Source organism: Theropithecus gelada, chromosome 16 (genome assembly GCF_003255815.1).
Source record: "Theropithecus gelada isolate Dixy chromosome 16, Tgel_1.0, whole genome shotgun sequence".
Classification (NCBI taxonomy): Eukaryota; Metazoa; Chordata; class Mammalia; order Primates; family Cercopithecidae; genus Theropithecus; species Theropithecus gelada.
In genome coordinates this window covers 63978260-63999461 of record NC_037684.1, presented here as the reverse complement: position 1 = coordinate 63999461, position 21202 = coordinate 63978260, and the positions used below count along the sequence as shown (strand labels likewise).

The window sequence follows — 21202 nt, the reverse complement described above, 5'->3', positions numbered from 1 at the left end:
TTTGATCCTAATTGCGACTTGCCCTGTCTCTGGTGCTTTGGCTTAGCAAGACACTCAGACTGTCCCCATGGACGAACTAGCAACCCCACTCCTGCCTGCGTTACTCTCTCCCTCTCCTAGAGGTGACACCTTCCTCTGCCTTCTCACCCAGCCCATTTTCGCCTCCCCAAGCACTGCCGACCTCACCACTCCAAATTAGCCCTATCTCTACCCACCCCCCTTGGTTGGTTTCATGCAATCCAACCCTTAGCTAGAAAGCCATTCTAACCAAGCCTTTGTCCCAAATCAAGTCTAGTCATTCTCCAGCCTTCTTGTTAACTTTTGAAGTTTTTTATTTTTATTTTTATTTTTTTGGTTTTTGTTGTTCAAATTTCCCTTTTACAGTAAAACTATTGCGGTGACGGCATACCCCGCCACCATGGCAATATCAACTTCCTGTTTCCCAGAAGGAGCGATTAGAAAAATCAGGAAGGAGCTGGGAACTACAGCACCAGAGAGGTGATTGACCTCTGGTGGACAAAGCAACCATCTTGGCTGGTGATTGAGGTGGCCGACCTGGTGCCCAACAGCAGCTTTGATCTAATAAAACTGAGCTGGGAGGAAACTGAGGCAACACCCAATTGCACACTAGAGGGCAGGAAGTGGTATCAGCTGGTCACTATGGGAACAGTGGCCTTTGCTAAATACCACCACCGTCAGCTAGACCAGCCAGTAGGCCACCATTTTGGTCACTAAGAAGGGAACTATGTTGAGTCTGAAAGGAGTCGGAAATGGAGGATGGAATGAACAAGACAGCCATCTGGGTTACTCGGGAGAACACATGGATTCTTGGGGTAGTACTGTTGATGAACAGAGATTATACTGGGATATGGAAAGGAAAGAACAAGACAAATTGGGCCTGCCACAGCACATGGCAGTCATCTTAGCTGTCCTAAAATCAGCACAGAGCACAAGGGAAGGGAGATCTTGGGAAGTGCCACTGAAGACTGGGAAAAGTCCTTCTCGGTCCACCTCTATCCTCTTACAGTCAGTAAGTTCCAGCTTCCTCCCGTAAGGAAGTTCTTCCCGCCCTTCTTCTCCACAGAGTAAGAACCATCCACCTCCCACCCCCCGATCCCCCAGACTAAGCCACTTGGAGTTCCAGCCAGACCACTTCCTGTTTCAGAAGTGCTACTTCCTGTCCTGGATGAAGGCACTTCCAGTTCCTGCTGCACTGCTTCTGCTACTTCCCAGGCCATTTCTGTCCGGGCCTGGTCACCTCTTGTCTGGAGCAAGTCACTTCCGGTCCCAAGTGGCCCACTCAGCATCAGACCAAGTCCATATATGTCCTGACCGGTTCATATCTTGCTATTGGCCACTGGACAAAACGGGACACTTCTTCTCATGGTAGCTGTCATGACCCAACCGCCCCAAATGGCTGGAGTAAGTATGTAGAGGCCTGGGCCAGGACAGAGAAGGAAGCCCTGCTGCCCATGGCCTGAGCTGGGGTGGAGTGCCAGAGCCTTCCCCATAAGGCCCCCATTTTTGGCAGACTGAGGGGAGTGGTTGGTTTGAGAGGTCAGAAGGGGAGCTGAAAGCTAAGGGGAGAAATGCTTTGATGCCCCCACCCGGGAGATGGGAGAGGCACAGGATAAGAAGCCAAGAGGGTGAAAGGAGATGTGGTGGGGGAGGATGCTAGGGAAGAAGAACAGACCTAGAGAAAGGAGGGAAAGAATAAGAGATAGAGAGAAGAGAAAACCAGTGAGAGGCAGAAAGAAGGCGGTGCCAACCAAAAGGTGGGCTGTTCCCGCCCCTAGCTCTGGGTGGGTAAGGGGGACAAGGATGCCTGGGTCATGGTCAGAGAGGAGGCTGAGCCGGTGCCCCTCCCTAAGGAAATAGGATCCAGGGACACTGAGACAGAGGGGGACACCCACGGCCAAACGGGAGGGCAGGAGGTGGGGCAGTGGGAATCCTAAGGAATCCTAAAAGTGGAGACGAGAACAGCAGCCGGGAGGAGTGAAGGGGCTGGGGGAGCACAGGGGGCCGAGGAGATGTTAGAGGTGTCCCTCAAACCAGGAATTAAACTGGAGGAGCACCCCAAGAAGGGCTGGATTCAGGAGAGTCACGTGACAGGAGCCCTCATACCTTGTAGTAGATGTTTGGAGGGCTCTGGGGGGGCCCATCCTGCACGATATACACAGGATGCCCATAGTCACCACTCACCTTCTCATAGTGGGGACAGAAGGGGGGATCTGCAGCCCCGCCGCCCCGCAGAGCTATCCCTAGCTCCCCGGGCTCAGCCTCCCGAGGTCCCATCCCACCTCCACCCCCCAGGCCCAGAGACCCTCCCCTCCCGAAGGAGCCAGGACCAGGGTGGCGACTCTCCGAAGGCTTGGCCCGCCGTCTCCGCCAACACATGGCACCCCCAGCACCTGCCACGCCCAGCAAGAGCAGCGCCAGCCCCCCTGCTGCCCCAGCCACTGCGGGCATGCTGGGAGGGGGCAGAGGGCCTTCAGCACCCCGGGAGGTTGCATTGCTGGTGGGGTCACCTGGCAGGGAAGGGGTGAAGGAGGAAAGAGGGGGAGGGACTGAAGGAGCCACCTGGGCATCTGGACACCCAACCCTGGGGGTCCCCATGGGCTTCCCTTATAGGGCCCAGGCCCCTTGGGGACCCCACCTCCCCTCCCCCGCCGAACCCCACTCAGAATCCAGGTGTCCAGCCCTTCAGCTTCCTGCCACGGAGTCCTCCCCACTCCTCTGACAGCACTGATTGAAGCACTGACTTGGCTAATTAGTTCTAATTGAGTCTTTTCCTCATTTGGCTTCCATTCCCCTCCCACCCTCCCATCCTCTCTTCTCCTCTTTCCTGTATCACCGCCCCCAAAACTGAAGAGGGAGGGAGGGTGACAGCAGGGCAGCTGGGGTCTGAGAGCAGAGGAAGCTGGGGAAGGCGGGGAGCTAGCCCCTGGTTCCTACCTGGCATGTTCTCCTTCCCAGGCTCCAGGCTGTGGGCTGCCCCTCGGTCTCTTTCCATGGGCATTTCAGACACAGGTTTTCGGGGGGCAGCCCCTCCTCGGGGACCTGGAGATGAGGAAGGCCCAAGAGAGGAGCTGAGACAACTGCCCCTGACCATGATTGTACTGCCCCAACATCCCTTCGCGCCCAGGAGGCGTCCCCCAGCCCCACTCACTTTGTCCCACTCGGAGAAGCACCTTCATGCCTCTGGTTAGGCACACACCTCCCTGCAGGCTCTCCAGGCCCTCCCGGGTCCCATCCGATGTGGCTGGGAGAGAAAAATCAGAGGAAGAGGTTGGCACTCCAGAGTCTAGCCCCAGTTCTGGCCCCACGCCCTGGTGTGAACACCGCCTGAGGGCACTGGGATCTCCCTCTTGGCTGCAGGGGTCCCCCTCCCTCTCTGCTCAGTATCAGGAGCAGCCCCCCACTCAATCGTGCACTCTGCCCAGCAGTACCAATGATGTAGTAATCGTGGTGCGAGCGGAACTCGTGGCCCCAGAGGTTAGGGCTATACTCCTGGAACTTGATGGTGAAGCGGAGATCCAGGTCTGGGCGATCACAAGTAAGAAGGAGGTTTGGGGCAGGGGGTGCCTCACAGCGCCGGCCCTGGGCACCCCCTACCAGGTACAGCTTGTAGAACTCATAATTAGGAGAGGAGTGAGGGCCAGGAGGCCGGGCCCGGGGGCAGAGCAGGTCTAGCCGGTCCCCGATCTGAGGGTACAGCACATAACCACCCTCTGCCTGGAACCTATGGGGAGGAGGGTAAGGTGGACAAGGAAGAGATGTCAGAGGTCTGGCCCCCAGAGCTTTCCTTCCCTCACCCCACAACCTTCCAGGACAGCAATTCTCAGCTCACGCCTGCCCGCCTTTGTCTGAGTGGAAAGTCAGTTCTTATAGAGCAGGCACCAAGAACTCTGTGCGTTCACATTGGAAGCAGCAGGAAGCCAGGCTCAGAGGTCTCCTGCCCCTTGGTGTGCCCAAATGCACTCTTCAGCCCGCCCTCACCACATGCACACTGCCATCTCCCGCTCCATCACCAGCCCCGTTGCCATGGCAACAGGATGCCAGTTACCAAGGAGCTGGCCTCTCTGGAACCACACAGCCCACCCCTCCCAGGTGATTTCACTATTCCATGGCAGCCAACCATGGGGGCAGAGCCTCCCCTCCTCCAGGCCACCACTGAATTTCGGGGCAAAGGGGGCGGGTCAGGGAGGGCCTGTGTGGAGGGTGGTCCAGACCAGTGTCCTAAGTTAGCCAGCTAATAGGACAGAAGGCAAATGCCTGGTTTGGTCATGACCATCAATGGGGCTGATAGGAACCAGGGTCTAGGGAGCTGCTGCCTGAGTCATTCTCCCGCTCAGAATCCCACACTGGGTCTTAGACTTCTGGGGCAAGTGCTTATTGCTTTGGAAAGGAAAGGAGTTGACTTTTCTAACCACAACCAACACACTTCACCATCTCCTTGGCCAGTGCACCCAGGCATCCACTGTCCCAGCACAGCCACAACTTGCCAACCCCTGCAGCCCCTTCCTGAACATTAATAGGTGAGACAGGGTCTCAGGACTGGGTCCCAGGGGGCTGCTACTTGATATCTTCCCAGACTCCCAAGTGTCCCACTCCCACCCCACATCCAAAAGAGCCCCCAGGACACCCTAACTCCCTTTTCTCTACCCTGTGAAAACAAGCTTAGGTTCTCAAGCTACACACCTGATACTCACATTGCAGCTGGGAGTTGGCGGGTAGGTGACTGAGTACAGAAAAGACATTGAGATTATACCCAAAGAGATCCGGGAAAAAGAGAGGGAGGGATGGCAGGGCAAAGAAGTGTGAGGGAGGCTGGGAAGTAAAGAGAGGAACAATAATCCTAGCTCTCCTTTAATGAGCACAGAATACATTCAAACACCTGACCGCTAATACTCATAATAGCTGTAAGGATTGAGGATACAAACTCAGAAAGGTTAAGTGACATGCCCAAGGCCACACAGCTGAAAGCTGCAGAGCTAGGATTAAGAACTAGGATTTGATAAGCTCCAAAGCCCACTTGCTTCCCATAGCCTCACACAGTCTCCCCAGGGAAGTAGGAATTTTTCAAAACACAACTCTTTTACGAGCGGGAAGTGGGATCTGCATGCAGGCAAGGGACCCAGCTGACCTCCCGAAGGTTCTGTCCTACCCAGCGTGGCTTGAAGTTTCATCTGACCCCTGGCCTCTTTTCAGAGCAAAGCAGGCATGCCACGGAACGGAGGGTCTGACAGAAGAGTTTGCAGCAAAGATCGGGGGAGGAGGCAATGGAGTCCTCAGGACTCCAGATGCAAAAGGGAAGGAAGGAGGGCTCGGGGGCTCGAGGCTGCTTCCAGAAAGAGACCCGCAAGCCAGGAAGGCAGGAATATGTTCTGGCTGGGAAATCGTTCAGCCAACAGTTCACCGACCCTCTGGCTGTGGGGAAGAGTTGGGAGACAGACTGTGAAGTGAGTCAAGGAGCCTTGGAGAAGTTGTCCCCAGAGCCCCCAAATGGAACCCCCTTGCCTCCCATCTCGGACGCCCAGTCCCTCTGGGGGAGGGAGGCACCCTGCCCTGCCTTCCCTTCAGCCACTTGCAGCACCTAATCTGCAGCTCTCTCCTGAGAGCTGACAGTAACCAGGCTCCCTCCAAGCCCAGCCCCCGACGCAGGCCTCCCACAGATCCAAATACCCACCTCACTGCCCTCCCGGCTACCCATGAACTTTCTTCTCCTTGCCCCTTTGGGGTCTCCAAACTCCTGACATCCATAGCACCACCCGCATCCAGCTCTGCGTGGGACCCGGAGTCTGGCTCCCAAGATCACCTGTCTAGTAACCCGTCACACATCAGAGCACCAGCACCTTCCCTCCCGCCTCCTCCCTGCCCACAGAAGCCAGCCCCCAAGTCCCCAAAACTTCCCTACCCACTGCCCTAGGATCTGGGGTCTCCCCAGCCGCAGGCCGCTCACCTCTTATTCGCCGAGTTCCAGTAGACAGGCTCCAGGCTGAGCCCAGACACCAGCCCCAAAACCCCCAGCAGCAGTAGGGCCCCGACTCGCACGCCCCCCGGCCCAAAATGGGGGGGCCCCATGACCCCGCCAAGGCCTGGGGGGCGGGGCACCAACTCCCCCAAAGTCGCTCACCCCCCGGGGTGGCTGCCTTGGATGCCTGGCTCTTCAGCCCGGACCACCCCAGTAGCTGATGCCCCCAGCGCCCACGCGGACCTGCTTCCTGCTGTGCCCGCGCCCCCGCGGCAGAACGCTCAGCCCCACCAGAGCCCTTCCAGGGGCCGTCTGCAGGCGCCCTACGCGCCCCCGGCCCACGCGCCAGCACCCCGGGATCTGTGAGCCCGACTAAGTGGGGGACTGGCGGAGCCGGGGGCCGGGCGGGGGCGGCATGGGGCGCCGGACCAGGGAGCGAGGAATGGGGCGCCGAGCCGGAGCCCCAGCCTCGCCGGGATTGAGGGCAGCGGGCTAAGGGAGGAAACCAGTCCCGAGCCCAGGAGGGGGGAGTTAAAGGAGAGGCGGGGATGGGGAGAGGATGGTGGAGGGAAAAACCGGAGCTGGAGCTCGAGGCGGAGCGGGCGGCAGCATCCCGCGGCCCACGCCCCCCACACCTCCCTCACCTCGCGCACCTCCCGCCCGCCGCCCCGCCTCAGCCCCCGGCGCGGACTCTCACGCCCCCTTTGTGTCTCCGAGCCTCTGGCTCCGGCTGAGTTCTGCCCGGCTCCCCTCCTGCCCTCCGATCGCCCAAGCTGCTGGAATCTTCCTCTCTCGAATCCAGAAAGGCTCTCGCCCTCTCCACCCCGAGGAACCCACCCCTTTCGCTCCCGCAGCCTTCTCCACCATCCCAAAACAACACCGCTGCTCCCGGCAGGTCTGGAGAGAAGAATAATAACCTTGAAGGCTTGGCACTTTACAGACTGCGGCGGAGCTGATCGTCACGACTACCTGTGTGAAGTGGGAGGGGCAGAGCTAACGATCCCATTGCAGAGATGAGGAAACTGAGGCTTAGGGAGGCCCCATGACTTGCCCAAGGTCACACAGGAAGTCTGGGATAAAGCTAGAAACCAAACCCAGGCTGCGCAACTCCCACTCTTGGGGTCTCCTTTGTCACCGCTCCATGGACCATGTGCTGTTGTTACCTGGGGGGTAGTGAAAAATAAGAGTTTAAGGGATACACTTGGGCCTTTCCTAGATGGCTGCGGGGAGAAGCGGGGCTGGGAGAAGGGGCGTACCTACAACCCCAAACCGGCCCTGCGCAGGAAGGGCTGTTTCCAATTATCCTGGGGGAAGGGAGGAGTTGCCTTTTCGGGTGTAAGAGCCCTGGCTTTCAGCACCTCTGGGCAGGGGTGACATTCCTCTCCCTCTCAAGCCTCCACAGGCCTTTCGTCCCTTCCCTTTGATTGTGAGGTCCAAAATCACATCCCCTGCTGGCGGTATTTCTTCAAAGTCCCCCCATTGTCAGTGTTTGGGAAGGTGTTGGGGGGAGGAGGGAGGAGTCACTGCTTCAAATGACACACTCGTCCCCCCACCCCCAAAGACAGAGCAGACAAATGGAGAAACAAGCCCAGCGACAGCTGCTGAATGAATAAGACCCTCGCCGCGCCCCGCATGGAACAGCAATACCAAAGGTGACGACTGTATTTTTCAACACCTTTCCTCTTTTAGGTGTGTCCTTGACTCTGGCAACTGGGTTGTCTGCCTCCTGGGGAGCCCCGGGGAGGGGAGGGGAGTGCTCCTGCTCCCCTCAGAGCTGAGTAATGGTCCCCATGCTGCTGGAGAATGGCAGTGTGGAGTGTGGGTGACAGCCACCCTGTCACTGTCTGCACAGTCTCACACGGTCACACCCAACAGTCTGACCCAGCTCCTGCTCAGCCCGGCTCACCCTGACCCCTGCCACCCCCACCTTGGGAGTGAGATTTCAAACAGGTTTCCCCCTTCAGTTTACCAAGTTGCCTAGCAACCAACCAGTCAATGGCATGAAGCCCCACCCCCACCCACTTGACTTCACATCAAGCTCAGCCACCCCATTGGCTCCTGCCTAGTCCCACCTCTCAACCCCTGGTTTCAGGAACAATATGCCATACCCACTGCTGCTGGACCAGGGAGCCCGCCAGTCCCCCTGCCCGACCCCCACCTCACTCATACGCCCCCCCACAAACAGACACGAAGACTCTAGTATCATAAAAACCTTTTTATATAAGCTCACCCACACCTCCCTCCGTTCCTCCCTGCCCTTTCTCGCCCTGGTGATCATCAGGGATGCTGGAGTCTGGGCCCCCCCCACACCACCAGAGCTGAAGCCGACATTCAAGGTGGACATGGCGTGTGGAGAGCAGGGGAAGGCCCAACTCCTCCTCTCCTTCGTCCCCACTCTCTGTGGGCTCGGGAAACACACGCTGACCGGAGGCAGTGGCCAGGAGAGGCAGGCTAGGGTGCAGGCTGAGGGAGAGATGGGGACGGTCTATCAGTGCCTTCAGTGAGGACACTTGCTCCCTCTGGGATTCACTTCCATCCCCAACCCAAGCCCCAACATCTCTGGAATGGAACTGAGGACCTCACGCCATTGGTGCAGTCCTTCTGGGGCAGAAAACTCAACATGGACTCCGGCTTCCCATCATTGCCAGGCCCGCCCGTGTCCCACACAGAGACGGCCCCGCTCGTGCTGCCACTCACTAGAAACTGCCCGGTCCTGGGAGAGAGAAGAGAGATTTGCTGGCAGAGGCCTCACCCCTGGGGCAGAAACCACTCACACCCAGGGGCTAGGACCCTACAGCTGGGCTCTGGCATTCCTAGGCTTCTCAGGGCCCTGTGTAGGAAGGAGCCACGGCCACTCACGGGTCCAGATCGAAGTAGATGCGCTGATTGGTGGTCACCTCTCGACCCAGGGACCATAGTGGGTAACCAGGCTGCCGGAGATCCCAGCACAGGAGCTCAGCATCCTGGAGACATGGAACAGGACCTGGAGTCGCCCCCAAAGCCCTGGATGTCTCTGCCTCCCTCGGGGTCTCCAGGCACTCCTTCAGCTTGGGATTTTTTTCCCCATCCCCATTCCCCTACACTGCAGACTACATCCCCGCTCCTGCCCCACTGCCCAGGTGCTTTGGGCTCTCAGGGTGTGACCCCTACCTTGCGGGCTCCTGAGAAGAAGCGGTTGCCATCGGGATGAAAGCAGAGGTGGGTGATGCCCCCTTGGTGCCCTCCCAGCAAGGCAAGAGGGGAACCATCACCCCAGGCATACAGACCCAGGGAGCGGCCGTAGGAGCCACAGGCATAGAGGGGCTGGGCTGGGCTGAAGGCTATACAGGAGATGATGCCGCTCTGGCCCTGCTTTTTTGCTAGAGAGGGAAGGAACAAAGTGGGGGGAGGGGGCGATGGCTCCTGGCACTAACCAGGCTAAGCAGAGGTCTGTCTCCCATCCCAGCACCAACATGCCTGGACTCAACATCTCCCCCATGCTGTGTGTCACAAGCAGGACAAAGACCTCTGATGCTCCCCACATCTATCCTCCCAAAGGACCTAAATGCCCAAGCCCCACTTCATCCCTCTCAAATCTCAGTTTTTCCTTGGACAGATGCAAGTTGAAGGCCTACAGGAAAATGGAATCAGCTTTATCAAGAATTTTCTAGAAAGATTTCAGAGACCAAAAGCTCCACAGCTGACAGGGTATGGGTTCAGGAAGGAAGCAGTCCTTTGACCAGCTGGTTGACCTTGGGAAGGTTTCCTACCTGCTCTGAGTCTGTTTGCTCCTCTGCCGACTGGGCTGCACCTGCTCCCAGGCCGTACAGAGGACGGCGTGAAACCCCACAGGTGGCCCTCGGCTCACACAGGCCCCTGTGCAGGTGGCAGTGCTCTTCCCTCTCCTCCTCCCTTGGAGGCACAGATGCTTACCAAACGTGGCTCGGACCTCGCAGTCTCGGCCAGGCCGGGCCGTGGAGAAAACACGTACAGTCCGGTTGAAGCCACAGAAGAGCTGGGAGCCATCCGGGGAGAAGCAGAGTGAATGGGCTGCCGTCAGCTCATCCTGGGGGAAGGAAAGGGCTGAAAACAGGTCTTGCAAAGCCTTAGCTGCCTTCCAGGAAGGAGAGCCGGGCCAGTACGAGTGCTGGGGCTGAGCGTGGCGGTCCCTACCAGGTGGTTGTAGGCGCGAAAGGAAGCCCGGAGCTCTCCAGTGAATGCATCCCAGATATGAATCGGGTTCTCCCGGCTGCTGCTGGCCACGCTGAGAGAGACATGGACACTGAAACCCCGGTGCTGTCAAAGGAAGGGGAGGAATGGCCGGGCATGGTGGCTCACACCTGTAATCCCAGCACTTTGGGAGGCCAAGGCAGGTGGATCACTTGAGGTCAGGAGTTTGAGAGCAGCCTGGCCAACATGGTGAAACCCTGTATCTACTACAAATACAAAAATCAGGCTGGGTGTCGTGGCTCACGCCTGTTATCCAAGCACTTTGGGAGGCCAAGGCAGGTGGATTACCTGAGGTCAGTTCGAGACCACCCTGACCAACATGGTGAAACCCCATCTCTATTAAAAATATAAAATTAGGCCAGGCGCGGTGGCTCAAGCCTGTAATCCCAGCACTTTGGGAGGCCGAGGTGGGTGAATCACGAGGTCAGGAGATCGAGACCATCCTGGCTAACACGGTGAAACCCCGTCTCTACTAAAATACAAAAAACTAGCCGGGTGAGGTGATGGGCGCCTGTAGTCCCAGCTACTGGGGAGGCTGAGGCAGAAGAATGGCGTAAACCTGGGAGGTGGAGCTTGCAGTGAGCTGAGATCCGGCCACTACACTCCAGCCCGGGCGACAGAGTAAGACTCCGTCTCAAAAAATATATATATAAAATGAGCTGGGTGTGGTGGTGCACACCTGTAATCCCACCTACGCAGGAGAATCACTTGAAACTGGGAGGCGGAGGTTGCAGTGAGCTGAGACTGCATCACTGCCCTCCAGCTTGGGTGACAGAGCGAGACTCAATCTAAAAAAAAAAAAAAGGAAGGGGAGGAAGCCAACTGACCAGCCCCTCTGATAAGCACACCAAGCCTTCCTCCTCTGAAGACCCCTGGCAGCCCTTGACTCTCCCAAGAGGCCCCGCTTGAAACTGGGTGGTGGGGCGGCGAGCGGGGAGGCAAACATTACTTACTAGGAGGTGTCTGGCTGGGCTGAGGACATCAGAGAATACCAGCAGTAATCATAGATGGTATCACCTTCCACCATTCGAAGGACAGGGACCTAGACAGAGACGTGGGAATGGCTGAGTCACTTGGAGGGAAAGGAGTCTGAGGCGCATGCTTCTAGCAGTGTTGTGGCAGATGGGGTGCATATACAGAGCAGAGACGCTGTCTCAATGTTCAAGGTGAACTCAGACTTAATGTCAAATTTAGCCACCAAAAGCCATATAGATTCATACCTTTTTTTTTTTTTTGAGACGGAGTCTCGCTGTGTCCCCCAGGCTGCAGTGCAGTGGCGCGATCTCGGCTCACCACAAGCTCTGCCTCCTGGGCTCACACCATTCTCCTGCCTCAACCTCCCGAGTAGCTGGCATTACAGGCGCCCGCCACCAAGCTCGGCTCATTTTTTGTATTTTTAGTAGAGACGGAGTTTCACCGTGTTAGCCAGGATGGTCTCGATCTCCTGACCTCGTGATCCTCCTGCCTCGGCCTCCCAAAGTGCTGGGATTACAGGTGTGAGCCACCGCACCCAGCCTTTTTTTTTTTTTTTTTTTTTTTTTTGAGACAGAACAGGCACCACCATGCCTGGCTAATTTTGTATTTTTTTTTTAGTAGAGACGGGGTTTCACCATATTGGCCAGGCTGGTCTCAAACTTCTGACCTCAGGTGATCCCCCCGCCTCGGCCTCCAAAAGTGCTGGGATTACAGGTGTGAACCATCGTGCCCGGCCTCATACTTTTTCTTTATAAACACTTAGAGAGGGCCGGGCGCGGTGGCTCAAGCCTGTAATCCCAGCACTTTGGGAGGCCGAGACGGGCGGATCACGAGGTCAGGAGATCGAGACCATCCTGGCTAACACAGTGAAACCCCGTCTCTACTAAAAAATACAAAAAAAAAAAAACTTAGCCGGGCGAGGTGGCAGGCGCCTGTAGTCCCAGCTACTTGGGAGGCTGAGGCAGGAGAATGGCGTGAACCCGGGAGGCGGAGCTTGCAGTGAGCTGAGATCCGGCCACTGCACTCCAGCCTGGGTGACAGAGCGAGACTCCGTCTCAAAAAAAAAAAATAAATAAAATAAACACTTAGAGAGGAAGAAACAAATAATAATACCCCAACCCAGAGACAAAGAACCAACCAATTATTCAAATACTTACTGAGTACATGCTAGGTGCCATTTGATTCTTTAAAAAAATATTAGTACAAAAATTAGCCGGGCGTGGTGGCGGGTGCCTGTAATCTCAGATACTCTGGAGGCTGAGGCAGGAGAATCCCTTGAACCCAGGAGGCAAAGGTTGCAGTGAGCTGAGATCGCACCACTGCACTCCAGCCTAGGTGACACAGAGAGACACTGCCGGGAAGGGGAGGGGACGGCAGGGGAGGGGAGGGGACATCGGCCGGGCGCAGTGGCTCACACCTGTAATCCTAGCACTTAGGGAGGCTGGGGCAGCCAAATCGCTTGAGCCCAGGAGTTCAAGACCAGCCTGGGCAATATGGTAAAACACTGTCTCTACAAGAAAAAAAAAAATTAGCTGGGCATGGTAGCGCATACCTGTAGTCCCAGCTACTAGGGAGGCTGAGGCATGAGAATTGCTTGAGCCCAGGAGGTAGAGACTGCAGTGTGCTGAAATCGTGCCACTGCACTCCAGCCTGGGTGACAGAGTGAGATGCTATCTCAAAAATACAAAAACAGAAACAAAAAAAAACCTCCCTACAAAAATAAAGAAAAAAAAAGTAAACAGTTCAAACATGCAAAGTACCTTATTAAAAAACAACCCTGTGACCCGTCCATCCAGCTGAAGAAAAAAATATGTTTAAACCCCTTTCCTAACAGAAATTCTCCCTCAGAGGTAAACACTATCCTGAATTTATCACTGTCACACATTTCCTTAGGAATATTTATTTATTTCTTTATTAGGCAGAGTTTCGTTCTGTCACCCAGGCTGAGTGCAGTGGCACAATTTCAGCTCACTGCAACCTCTGCCTCCGGGGTTCAAGCAATTCTTGTGCCTCAGCCTTCTGAGTAGCTGGAATTGCAGGAGTTCACCTCCATGCTCGGCTAATTTTTTGTATTTTTAGTAGAGATGGGGTTTTGCCATGTTGGCCAGGCTGGTCTCAAACTCCTGGCCTCAAGTGATCTCCCTGACTCAGCCTCCCAAGATGCTGGGATTACAGGTGTGAGCCACTGCGCCCAGCCTAGGAGAGATACTATGGGAAAAAAAACAGTATCTAACATTGTCTTACAGGTCTTTAGACTTAATTTTTGTTTTCTTTTTTTTTTTTTTGAGACGGAGTCTTGCTCTGTCGCCCAGGCTGGAGTGCAGTGGCGCGATCTCAGTTCACTGCAAGCTCCGCCTCCCGGGTTTATGCAATTCTCCTGCCTCAGCCTCCCGAGTAGCTGGGACTACAGGCGCCTGCCACCTCGCCCAGCTAGTTTTTTGTATTTTTTAGTAGAGACGGGGTTTCACTGTGTTAGCCAGGATGGTCTCAATCTTCTGACCTCGTGATCTGCCCGTCTCGGCCTCCCAAAGTGCTGGGATTACAGGCTTGAGCCACTGCGCCCGGCCAATTTTTTGTTTTCTTAGAGACCAGGTCTTACTCTGTTGCCTAGTCTGGAGAACAGTGGCGCAATCATCTCACTGAAACCTCAAACTCCTGGGCTCAAGCAAACAATCTGCTGGCCTCAGCATCCATAGTAACTGGGAATATAAGCACAAGCCACTATACCTGGCTTATTTATTTATTTATTTATTTATTTATTTTTTTTTTTTTTTTTTTTTTTTTGACGGAGTCTCGCTCTGTCGCCCAGGCTGGAGTGCAGTGGTGCAGTCTTAGCTCACTGCAACTTCTGCCTCAGCCTCCCAAGTAGCTACGATTACAGGCGCCTGCCATCACGCCCGGCTAATTTTTTTGTATTTTTAGTAGAGACAGGGTTTCACCATCTTCGCCAGCTTGGTCTTGAACTCCTGATCTCGTGATCCCCCCGCCTCAGTCTCCCAAGTGCTAGGCTTACAGGCATGAGGCACCACACCCAGCGTGCCTGGCTAATTTTTTAAATTTTTTTTTGTAGAGACAGGGGTCTGTGTTGCTCAGGCTGGTCTAAAACTCCTGGCTTCGAGCAATCGAACCACCTCAGCCTTTCAATGCACTGGGATTACAAGCATGAGCCACCATGCCCGGCCTAGACTTAATAGGAATGGTATCATATCATATACATCCCTCTGTGATAGGAAGCTTTAACCATGGAAACACAGTTTGCTGTAATTCATGCATTTTCACTGCTGTATAGTACTCCACTCATGAATATAGTCAAACTGATTTACCCTTCTCTTTAGTGTCACTGATGGTTTTTCCATTTTTTGGCTAGTATGCTTTAACATTCTGTACACATGTAGAAGGGTTTCTCTACAGTTTCTGCTGAAGAGTAAAATTACTGGTCTCTATGCTATGCACTTTGTCAACTCTGTAAGATACTATAATGTCAATTTCTTTCCCAAAGCACTTATCCCAACGTCCTCTCCCACCAGCAGCATATAAGAGTCTCTATTCTAGCCTGGGCAATATAGCAAGACCCTAATTCTACAAAAAATTTAACAATCCATCAGGCATGTTGGCATACTTGTAGTCCCATCTGTTTGGGAGAGTGAGGCAGGAGGACTGCTTGACCCCAGGAGTTTGAGGCTGCAGTGCACCATGTTCGCACCACTGCACTCCAGCCTGGGCAACCGAGCAAGATCATGTCTCCAAAAAAAAAAAAAAAAAAAGTATCTATTGTTCTTTATCCTCTTGGTATTACCAGACTGTTACATTTTTCTTAATTTGAAGGTGGTAAAATGGCATTTCATTACAGCATAAATTTGTATTTCCATCATTACTATAAGAGAGGTTAGATTATTTCCTCTATGTTTACTGGCCATTTAGGTACACCTTTTCATAAATTTTACCCATTTTCTTTCTTTCCTTTTCTTTTCTCTTTTTTTTTTTTTTTTTTTGAGACAGTCTTTCTGTGTTCCCCAAGCTGGAGGGCAGTGGCACAATCTCCGCTCACTACAACCTCTGTCTCCTGGGTTCAAGCAACTCTAACAGCCTCCCAAGTAGCTGGGACTACAGGCGTTATTAACCACCAGGCCCGGCTAATTTTTATCCTTTTTAGCAGAGATGGGGTTTCACCATGTTGGCCAGGCTGGTCTCAAACTCCCAGCCTCAAGTGATCTGCCTACCTTGGCCTCCCAAAGTGGGGATTACAGGTGTGAGCCACTGTGCCTGGCCAGTTGTTGTCTTTTTCTTTTTTTTTTTTTTTTTGGAGGCAGAATCTCGCTCTATCTCCCAGGCTGAGTGCCGTGGCGCAATCTCGGCTCACTGCAACCTCCACCTCCCAGGTTCAAGCAATTTTCCTGCCTCAGCCTCCTGAGTAGCTGGAATTACAGGCGCCTGCCACTATGCCCAGCTAATTTTTGTATTTTTAGTAGAGACAGGGTTTCGCCATGTTGGTCAGGCTGGTCTTGAACTCCTGACCTCGGGTGAACAGCCTGCCTTGGCCTCCCAAAGTGCTGGGATTACAGGCGTGAGCCACCGCATCCAGCCCTCTTTTTCTTACTGATTTGTGAGAGATAAATAGTCTGAACACTGTCCTTCGTCAGTTGTCTGAGGGGCCTCAGGCTGATGTCAACCAGCCAGGACTTCAGCGTCCACCTCTATACTCTGAACCCATATATCCAACTGCCACTTGATCATCCCACAGGTTGCTCAAACTCAATTTGTCCATAATGGGCCTAGCATCCGCCACCATCAAACCTGCCGTTCCTCCTGGACTCTACATCAGTGCTCAATCCTGAAATCTGAGCACCAGCCTTGACTGCTACCACTCTTCACTTCCTTTTCACTCCTGGTCCAACCCAATACCAGATCTTGCCAGTTCCTCCTCCTAGCCTTCCATTACCACGCTGCTACCCCCGACCCACCTCTCAAGGCTCATCTCTATCTGCTCATTCCCTTAAAAATCTCTGAGTCCCGGCCAGTCGCAGTGGCTCACGCCCGTAATCCCAACACTTTGGGAGGCCGAGACGGGCGGATCACAAGGTCAGGAGATCGAGACCATCCTGGCTAACGTGGTGAAACCCCGTGTCTACTAAAAATACAAAAAATTAGCCGGGCGTGGTGCCGGGCGCCTGTAGTCCCAGCTACTTGGGAGGCTGAGGCAGGAGAATGGCGTGAACTCGGGAGGCGGAGCTTGCTGTGAGTTGAGATTGCACCGATGCACTCCAGCCTGGGCGACAGAGCGAGACTCCATTTAAAAAAAAAAAAAAAAATCTGGGTCCCGCCATTTTGACTCTCAGGTCCCATAAAGTGCCAACTCGCCACACTTTCAACCCACTGGCTTTCACATGTCCTAGACTCCAAGTCTGGAATATTCTTCCTTCATCTCCCCCAACGACTCCTCCTGGCTGAATCCTAGTCATCCTTCAGGTCTCTTAGATGCTTCTTCCTCTGGGACGCTTCCCTAACCCCTCCAGCTAAGCAAGGCGTCCCTGCTCCACTTTCCTGTAGCCCTGGGTGCTTCTCACTCCCTTTCCGTCAAACCTATCAGAGAAGGAGAGAATCACATCTGCCTTGCTCTCACCACTGCTTCCCCAGCACCTGGTGTAGAATCGGCAGTCAATAAAGATGGTTTTAATGAGCAAAAGGAGGCAGGAGACTGTTTCAGCAATATAGGCCCAAAATAATAAGACCTTGAATTAAAGTAGAGGCAGTGGGATGGACAGATGTGGGTGGATTAGGAAGATTAAGCGGACTTGATGGGATTTGGGAAGTAATTGGATGTGAGGGGTTAGGAAAAGGGAGATTAAAGGATGACAGAGACCCTGGCTTCTGGCTTGGATACCTGAGGTCACCAAAACGGTGGGAGAACTGGAGAGCACAGGAAGGCTGTACAGCGGGAGAGACAGTCAGCATAAGCCTCAAAGGAAAAAGTTTCACCAAGACGAAAGAGCAATTGTGTGGCTACAGCATTTGGGATGAAGAAGCTGCTCCCCGGCCCCACCCTGAGAGATGTAGGGCGCAGAGGATGCAAAGTGTCTCCTGGAGAGGGCGAGACGAGGAGTAGAGGCTTCCCGCAAGAGCCATGGGGCAGGGCAAGTCTCAGGAAAGACGCTGGGGAGTTGGAAATAACACTTACAGAAAGTTCTGTGAAAAGGTAGAAAATAAAGGAGAAAAACCGAGAAACTATATTGGGAAGAAGACTCAGTACACACAAGTATATGGAATTACCCAAATATGCCCTTCCCCAATTTTCTGACCTATAGAAATTTTATCTATTTCAGGCAGAGCGCGGTGGCTCACGCCTGTAATCCCAGCACTATGGGAGGCCGAGGCGGGCAGATCACGAGGTCAGGAGATGGAGACCATCCTGGCTAATGTGGTGAAACCCCATCTCAACTAAAAATACAAAAAACTAGCCGGGCGTGGTGGCGGGCGCCTGTAGTCCCAGCTACTTGGGAGGCTGAGGCAGGAGAATGGCATGAACCCGGGAGGCGGAGCTTGCAGTGAGCCAATCAGGCCACTGCACTCCAGCTGGGAGACAGAGAGAGACTCCGCCTCAAAAAAAAAAAAAAAAAGAAAAGAAAGAAATTTTATCTATTTCAAATGCTAAACTTATAGACACTAAAAATGAAAACACCTACTGAGTAAGGTTGCGATAGAACTGGTACACTAGCAGGAAAAAATAAATAAATAAATAAGGCACAAAAAGTTTTTGGTCAGTTGTTTTGAGACAGTCTTGCTCTGTCATCCAGTACAATGGTACGATCAAAGGTCATGGCAGCCTTACCCTCTCAGGCTCAAGCGATCCTCCCACCTCAGCCTCCCAAGTAGCTGGGACCACAGGCCCAACTTTTTTGACAGGATCTGGCTGTGTTACCAAGGCTGGTCTCAAACTCCTGGGCTCAAGCATTCCTCCCACCTTGGCCTCCCAAAGTGCTGGGATTATAGGCATGAGCCACCACACCAGCCACAAAAATCTTTTGAAAACAAACTCACTGGCCAGGAGCGGTGGCTCACGTCTGTAATCCCAGCACTTTAGGAAGCGGAAGTGGGTGGAACACTTGAGGTCGGGAGTTTGAGACCAGCCTGGCCAACATGGTGAAACCCCATCTCTACTAAAAATACAAAAATTAGCCTGGTGTGGTGGTGCGTGCCTGTAATCCCAGCTACTTGGGAAGCTGAGGCAGGAGAATCGCTTGAACTGGGAGACAGAGGTTGCAGTGAGGCAAGGTCATACCACTGCACTCCAGCCTGGGCCACAGAGCAAGACTCTGTCTCAAAAAAAAAAAGAAAACAAATTGACTATCTGTATTGCAAGATATATTAAAAAAAGCTGATATTGTCCTAGGATATTTCTTATTCATAAAATTTATCTTAAGACTAGGTGTGGTGGCTCACACCTGTAATCCCAACACTCTGGGAGGCAGAGGTGGATGGATCACTTGAGGTCAGGAGTAGAGACCAGCCTGGCCAAAATGGTAAAACCCCGTCTCTACTAAAAATACAAAAATTATCCAGGCATGGTGGCACACGCCTGTAATCCCAGCTACTCAGGAGGCTGAGGAAGGAGAATCGCTTGAACCCGGGAGGAGGAGGTTTCAGTGAGCCAAGATCATGCCACTGCACTCCAGCCTGGGTGACAGAGCAAGACTCTGTCTCAAAAAAAAAAAAAAAAAATTATCTTGACAAAAGAACCTCCCTCAAAATACATGAAGATAATTTGTTCACTGAAGAATCATTTATAATATAATAATCCTGGAAACAACCCAAATGTCCAAAACAGGAGAAGAGGTAAGAAAATTATCATAAGCACTCAATGCAATATCACACACCATTAAACATCATAACAGTGAAGACTACCACAAAAAACATTTAGGATATGATTGTTAAAAGGAAAAAACGAAAGTATAAAACCATGTACTATATGATTACAACCCATAAAAGCTTTCAGTACTCGGACAGAGCTTAGAAAGAAATGTAGAAAAATTCAGAGGGCTAAATTCTGCAGTGGCAGGTAATGACGATTTTTTTCTTTTTTTAACATTCCCATTTCTCTTAAACAAGTTTTCGCAAAACTCAGCACCCCCCTCCCCGCCCCGCCCCACATTTCCAGAGTCTCTTCTAACTATCCCTGCCTTGAAACAACCTCTCACCTCCTGAACTCTTTTAACATGGCTGCACCGGCTGCACCACCACCCCCGGCCCTGAGGAACCAGGGTTTAGGGCTTAGATCACCTTACAGTTTGCACAGAGAACTCCAATGTCTACAGCCTCCAGCCTTAAAGAGTTGCATGCCAGGTAAGCACTCAGGACCAGCCTTGGAACTGAGCACCTTTCTTAACGAGCCAACAAGACTCAGCCCTGCCGCGGATCACTTGAGGACAGGAGTTTGAGAACAGCCTGGGCAACATGGAGAAATCCCGTCTCTACTCAAAATACAAAAATTAAGTTGGGCGTGGTGGCGCACGCCTGTAGCCCCAGCTACTTGGGAGGGTGAGGCATGAGAATCACTTGAAACTGGGAGGCGGAGGTTGTAGTGAGCTGAGATCGCGCCACTGCCCACTGCACTCCAGCCTGAGCAAGAGTGAGACCCTGTCTCAAAAAACAAAACAAAAAGACTCACCTCTGCCCCATCCTCCTATTAACCTCAAGCACTACAGAGAGAAGTCCTGGTCTTCTGGGTCATCTGGCATCACCATGACCTGTATACTGCTCCACACACACCCTAATCGGCCCCAAACCCACTGAAATTCCTACTCAAGGATCTAAAAACCAGCTGGGCACAGTGGCTCATGCCTGTAATCCCAACATTTTGAGAGGCCAAGGCAGGAGAATTGCTTGAAGCCAGGAGTTTGAGACCAGCCTGGACAACACAGCGAGACCTCATTTCTACAGAAAGTACAAAAATTAGCTGAGCATGGTGGCATGGCCTATAGTCTCAGCTACTCGGGAGGAGTTCAAGGCTGTATGAGCTATGATTGCGACTGCACTCTATCCAGCCTGGGCAACAGAGCGAGACTCCATCTCTAATAAAATAAATAAATAATAACACTCTCCCATATTTCTCATCTTCTCCTCAGAATGATCCATTTGCCCCTGCACTTGCCTGGCCCTAGCAATCCCCCCCAGCCCTCTCAAGCTGAGATGGCTTTAATGCTCACGGCCAGCTGTCCCCAGTACACACTTCAAGGACAAGAGGTGGCTGGGTGTCATTATGCCCCCTGCTGTCAAACCCCAGCTCCTCTGCAGTTCTTGTCATCAGGCTAGCTTCCCCTGTTTTATCACCCTCCCTCAACCACTAAGACTCTACCGCCTGGTTCGCCATCTCACTGCCCACAAACAGTCCTGTTATCATTCTTGTTTTTTTGTGGGGGTTCTTGTTTTTGTTTCTGAGATGGAGTCTCGCTCTGTCGCCCAGGCTGGAGTGCAGTGGTGAGATCTCGGCTCACTGCAACCTCCGCCTCCCGGGTTCAAGCAATTCTCCTGCCTCAGTCTCCCAAGTAGCTGAGACTACAGGCAATCACCACCATGCCTGACTAATTTTGTATTTTTTTTTAGTAGAGACAGGGTTTCACCATGTTGGCCAGACTGGTCTCAAACTCTTGACCTTATGGTGATCCACCCGCCTCGGCCTCCCAAAGTGTCGGGATTACAGGCGTGAGCCACCACGCCTGACCCTGCTCTGTTATTTCTACCATGACAATTTATTCAGCTTCATCAAAAACACATTTACAGTCCAGTTCCTTACCCACTTAAGATTCTAGTCCACCATGGCATGCACACCCTTGAAGACACTCTCGAGAAAGACAAGGGTTTGTTTTTCTCTCCTGGTAAACCTCAACCAGACCATCCTCCTATTCTTGGCTTGCATGCAACTGATACCAGGGACTACTAGTGTTTACTGAACACTTACTATATGCCAGGTGCTGTTTTAAGTGCTTTTTTGTTTAATTTTATTATTTTTTTTTGAGACTGGATCTTGCTCTGTTGCCCAGACTGGAGTGC

General features: G+C 53.1%; 2 protein-coding genes across 5 annotated transcripts in view; both read right to left on the bottom strand.

Moving 5' to 3' along the window:
- Positions 1–314: 314 nt before the first annotated feature.
- EFNB3 (ephrin B3) lies at positions 315–6875 on the bottom strand. Its single transcript, XM_025362287.1, has 5 exons — positions 5963–6875; positions 3450–3742; positions 3170–3262; positions 2956–3060; positions 315–2528 (listed from the first exon to the last, which is right to left on the bottom strand). Exons 1-5 carry the CDS (start codon positions 6082–6084, stop codon positions 2119–2121), a joined length of 1023 nt encoding a protein of 340 aa, XP_025218072.1. The 5' UTR covers positions 6085–6875; the 3' UTR covers positions 315–2118.
- A 1299-nt stretch (positions 6876–8174) lies between these two features.
- WRAP53 (WD repeat containing antisense to TP53) overlaps positions 8175–21202 on the bottom strand; it is a 21841-nt gene continuing 8813 nt past the window's right edge. For all 4 annotated transcript variants that reach the window (XM_025363511.1, XM_025363513.1, XM_025363512.1 and 1 more), the window contains 7 exons: positions 11137–11225; positions 10127–10217; positions 9887–10019; positions 9125–9333; positions 8834–8937; positions 8553–8687; positions 8175–8437 (listed from right to left, as the gene is read on the bottom strand). In XM_025363511.1, the coding sequence (XP_025219296.1) occupies positions 8191–8437; positions 8553–8687; positions 8834–8937; positions 9125–9333; positions 9887–10019; positions 10127–10217; positions 11137–11225 (1008 nt within the window). In that variant the 3' untranslated portion in view covers positions 8175–8190. The remainder of the gene's footprint in view (positions 8438–8552; positions 8688–8833; positions 8938–9124; positions 9334–9886; positions 10020–10126; positions 10218–11136; positions 11226–21202) is intronic.

What these genes read in the sequence shown, in the direction of transcription:
- EFNB3 (XM_025362287.1), bottom strand. Translation starts at nt 6,084, where the DNA reads ATGGGGCCCCCCCATTTTGGGCCGGGGGGCGTGCGAGTCGGGGCCCTA. An exon ending in TGGAACTCGGCGAATAAGAG is followed by an intron (nt 3,743 to 5,962) that starts GTGAGCGGCCTG and finishes TCCTCCCCATAG; the next exon opens with GTTCCAGGCAGAGGGTGGTT. An exon ending in CCACGATTACTACATCATTG is followed by an intron (nt 3,263 to 3,449) that starts GTACTGCTGGGC and finishes TTTCTCTCCCAG; the next exon opens with CCACATCGGATGGGACCCGG.